Source organism: Dipodomys ordii, unplaced genomic scaffold (genome assembly GCF_000151885.1).
Source record: "Dipodomys ordii isolate 6190 unplaced genomic scaffold, Dord_2.0 Scaffold324, whole genome shotgun sequence".
Lineage (NCBI taxonomy): Eukaryota > Metazoa > Chordata > Mammalia > Rodentia > Heteromyidae > Dipodomys > Dipodomys ordii.
Window position 1 is genome coordinate 1,764 of NW_012267540.1, and position 5,025 is coordinate 6,788.

The following is a 5,025-nucleotide window of genomic DNA, read 5'->3' on the forward strand; positions in this document are numbered from 1 at the left end:
GCAAAAATTTACATTGATGTAAATATCAGTTTGGGGAATTCTAGAGCCCAATGGAACAATGCACTAAATAGATATGTTATGACTTGTTTATGGCAGAAGAATCAATGAATATATACTAACATAATTTTTTAGTAAAAAATCAATGAAAAATGAACAGACAATTCCTCAGAGAATTATTGGTTAATTTAGTGATTACTCTGGTAAGATTGTATATAAAAAGCTATAAAGGAAAAGATAAAAATAATTTAAAAGTATTTGAAAAATAACGCATAAAGTGAGATTTATTTTTGCCTTAAAGAGTTCTACTGAATCACAATCAGGCAAACACAGATAAAAAGCTGTTATACAGGAAAAGAGAATCTTGAAGAAAATTATGCCTATTTGAACAGGAAAATTCAATAACGTCCTGTATTAATTTTATCATTAAAAATTGAGGTTAGAATATAGTAGAATGGCTTATGTGACAATCAAGAGAAAAGAAAAGCCAACCAAGAATACTGTATTCATGACCCCATACCTTAAAATTGAAGGCAAAAAAATAACATTGTTTTTCTAACTGCAAATGAAGAGAAATTGGTATGTGCAGACATACTCTGGCAGAACAAGAAGCCTTTCAGAACCAAAGGAAGTTATAGGAAGGGTGCAGAACCTTTGAGGGGAAAAGACCTCCATAGGATTTCAGAAACAAGAAGCTGAAACCACATAAAAGTTCTCTTTTCCACTTATGTGATGGTCAAGTCTAGGAAACAAACAAACTATAATGCCACATGTTGGGACTGTCTGTTATGGACTGGAGGAGGGGCCTTTGAGTAACTTGATACTGAATTCCATGGTTTGTCTGAATTGTAGATCTGTGCTAAACATTATACATTTCTTATTTTTCTCTCTACGTTACATGTAGTTTATACTAAGCAAAATAAAATGGCCAGACCTAAACTTGTAAACAAATACCTAGAAAATAAGTAAGAATGACTCAATATTTATGGAAATGCATCCTTATCAAGAAAACTGTAAAACATACCAGAAAGGGTTGAAGAATTAGGCAGCAGACAAGAGCAGGAAGAATGATGAATGCATTCCCTTTCTAGGGAACACACATTAGATTTCTCTTGCTTTGCTTGGTCCCAGTTAATGTCATTTGCTCACAGGAGTGGCCCCACCCTCCCGGTGTCTATTTCCATCTCACCTGACAGTTTGTCTCTCACCATTGCACCCACCAGGACATTTGCATATTGTTCCTTAGGGAGGAGCTCCCTTGTAAGTACAACATAATAGCTGAGCTCTAAGCTTGCTTGGACTGACCAGCATTGCTTACTCTCAAAATGAGGTGCCCAGTTCAGCTCCTGGGGTGCTTATGCTTTGGGTATCAAGTAAGAACACACTAGAGCTAAGGAAGGAGATGGGGAGGGGCTGAGCTCTGCTCCCCATGTGTGTTATATCCACTCCTGCATATTTGCCCTCTTGAATGGAAATATGTATCTTTGAGAGTGAGGAAGATTCCAGAAAGAGCAAAGCCCCATGCAGTTTTACAAATTCTGATATGTGTGTGTGTGTGTGTTCATCATGTATTTAATGAATATTTTTTGGATGAAACAAAAATTAAAAAAAATATAGCTTGCAATAAGATAATTGTGAAAATGTCTCATGATGCCTGTAATTAACCCTGTCCACTTTTCTAATTATTTTAGGATCCAGTGGAGATGCTATATTGACTCAGACTCCACTCTCTCTGCCTGTCACCCTGGGAGAACCAGTCTCCATCACCTGTAGGTCAAGTCAGAGTCTCTTATATAGTGATGGAAACACCTATTTGTACTGGTTCCTACAGAAGCCAGGCCAGTCTCCACAAGCCCTAATCTATTTGGTTTCCAACCAATATTCTGGGGTCCCTGACAGATTCAGTGGCAGTGGGTCAGGCACAGATTTCACTTTGAAAATCAGCAGGGTGGAGGCTGAGGATGTTGGTGTTTATTACTGCTTTCAACATACACGTGTTCCTCCCACAGTGATACAGCACTAAACAAAAAACACCCTGACTGCTGTAGCACAACTGTCACGTGTAACCTTTTTTAGGAGCAGCACAACAGCTTTTCTGAGTGAATATGAGAGCAAGAAGCTAGAGACATCAGGATACTAAGTCACTGTTGTGCTCTCTGAGCCAAGCATTTCTGATACCCTTTAGGATATTGCAGCAAAAGCCATGGAATTGCACAGGCAGCCATATGGCTCCTTTGGCTGATGGGATGATAATGCATCATATCCTTTAATAAATACACATTTTGATTCCATTTTCTTCTCTATCATTTGTCCACTCGATTTGAACACTACAAATTGTATAGTTAATATTTAAAAACTAGTGCTTTTTAAATAATTCTCATCTTTGGCTGTGGTGGTGGGATTAACCAGCTCAGTATCAACCTAAGCTATATTGTGACGTCCAGCCCTTAAGGGAACATGTGCACACAGCATGTCCAGTTGTGGGAGATGAGACAAGGCTGCAGGATCAGTGCTGTCCCCAGCAGGTCACCAAAGTCCTCTGCAGTGAGCAGGTCACTGCTTGTGCTCAAGGGCACAGACTATGACCTAAGCTTCATCATGCCCAGGCTAAGACTGAGGAAAGGACTGCCCAGTGATTGTCCATTATTCCCTAGATTTCCTTCTCAGTTTCAGAATTTAAAATGATAAGGTATACAATTAAATATTAGTTTACCAATCAATTAATTAATACCTAACTTACTACATATACACAATAGACATATAGCTTTTGCATTCATGCATTTATGAAGTGATCCTCGATGTTCTGATAAGAACAGACTCCAGTGGATTAAAGACTCTGTTCTTAGGACTCTGCTGACTCTCCTCATTATCCTAGTCCCTCAGAAGCAGTGAGAACGGTACTTGAGCATCCTTCCAACCCAGTCCTGGCCCGGGAGCTTTTTCCAGGGCCAGGAGGCTTTTCTAGAGGTTGGTTTAAGAGCTTTGCGCCCTTGGCTTTGGCTCTTCTTGGCTTGGGCAGGCCCTCGCTGCTTGCACACGCTGCTCTTGGTCTTGGCGAAGCCGCAGGTACAGCTCTCGCCAGGACTCGCCCTCTGCTGGTTTTTCATCCTTGAATGCTTTGCAACAGCGGATTTGCCACAGCCTGTCTGTACCACTGTGCGCCACTGTCCTCGGGTGAGTGTTCCCTTGAGGCTGGTGCACAGAAAGGGTAGAAGTCTGGGAAATTGGTGCTAGGAGAATGCAGGGCGGCCTGGAGGTGGCTGGAGTGCTGTGTTGCCGGAGCCCCCGGACATCCTGGGGGCACCAGGGAGCAAGGGAGTCGCGTTTTGGTCCAGAGTACAGTGGCATCTTCAGGGACTTTCTGACAAAAGGCAAGGCCATCGCTTCCTCTCCCTCTCCCTGTGCCCCTTTGCCTTCGGCTCCCCTTCCCCCTTCCCTTTCATCTCCCTTTATGCCTTCCTCAACACCTCCCCCTTCCCCTTTTCCTTCCCCTTCCCCTTTTCCCAGTTCCCAGTGCACAGAGGCTCCCGGCCTAGATGAAGAGAAGGAAGGCATCCTTTTCATGTCAGGCAGCCGACCCGAATAGGCCTGCAGCCCAGGGAAAATAAAGGTTTCATTGCTAAGCTGCACCATTGGCACCCTGACTGCTTCTGAGGAATTGACAGGACTGGCTGGATTGGCGGCTGAGGTTGGAGCTAGCTGACCCGCCTGGATTTCCTGGATCTCGCTTGCCCTCGGGATTGAGCTGTGCACGGAATCCGAGGGTCTTCTGGGGCCGCTGGATCCATTCCTTTTCAGGCCTCCTTGAGCCAAGGCAGCAGCATGAATCCTGCCCTTGGTCCTCTGTCTCCTCGGTAGCAGCTGGGTCTGGTTGAGGGTATCCTCGAAAGACTGTGGAGGTGCGCGGAATTCATGCTGTTGCTGGGATTTGCTCTGGTGATTGCTTCCCCGCAGCTTTGCTGCCTGCATCTCTGCATTGCCAGAGGTCGGCTTGACCTTAGAGGGCAGGGGGCCTGAACCTCTCTTTCCCTCTTCAGAGGATCGGCACACATCTTTTGGTCTGGCCCCAGCCTGTCCCTGGGGTTCCCAGGGGAGACCTTCTTGTGGGAGCCCTCGTGGGTCCCGAGACTGAGGGAACGGACGGCATGCTTTGCCAGGCATGTCCCGGATACCAGTAGGCCCAGAGTCCCGCGAGACTCCAGGGCTGTCCACAACCCAACGATGAGACCTGCTGCTGCCCCCAGAGGACTCTGGGTCCACTCGGGGACGCTTCTCCCGCCTGCTACTGGGACAAGGGCTGGCAGACCGCTTGCCAGATCCTTGGAATTCACACAGCTCCCCGGGCCGTGGGGGCTCTGGCCCAGAGTTGGGGCCTCCCCTCCCGGCTGCCGTTTCTTTCCCCCTGGAGCCCCAAACTACACTTGACAAATTCAGCTTGTCCTCTAGCACCCACCCTGACTCTGACAGCCCAAGAGCCTCCTTCCTGGGCTCTTGAGCGCCATCCTGTTCAGAGACCTGCTGTAGAATCGCCGAAAGAAGCGCTGGGTTGCAGCCCAGGAGAGCCAAGGTCTCCCAGCGTGTGTCCAGCTCCTTTGCCATACTGCCCACCAGCGGGTGCTTCCTAAAACCCTTCACCATCTCTCTGACACCCGTGGCGCCAAGGATTTCTGCCGTGATGGGCAAGACCGACAGCAGACTCAAGGATTTGCGGAGCTCCTCCGAGTGTGTGCTGGAGGCCAGGTGCTCTTGGAGCAGCTGCACGGCTCCCCACACCCACTCGGCGGTCTGCGTCCCCATGCCATCCCTGGCCACGGCTACAGAGACACGGGAACCACACGCCTGGACTCCTCCATCCAGGGGTTCACTCGCCCTGCTCTGAGAGGACAGATCCACATCGGACGCCTCCAACAGGTCCTCCTGCTCCCTCTCACCTTCCTCCACCTCCCTCTGCCCCTCCCCCTGCCCAAGATCATACTTCCTGGGCTCTAGACCTCCATCCTGGTCAGGGACCTGGCTCAGAGCCTCTGA

General features: G+C 47.6%; 1 protein-coding gene across 1 annotated transcript in view; it reads right to left on the reverse strand.

Annotated features, from left to right (window-relative positions):
- Nucleotides 1-2,970: 2,970 nt before the first annotated feature.
- Nucleotides 2,971-5,025, reverse strand: part of LOC106001578 (transcription elongation factor B polypeptide 3-like) — a 3,243-nt gene continuing 1,188 nt past the window's right edge. The window contains exon 2 of the mRNA XM_013036642.1: nt 2,971-4,872. Coding sequence (XP_012892096.1) covers nt 2,971-4,872 — 1,902 coding nt within the window. The remainder of the gene's footprint in view (nt 4,873-5,025) is intronic.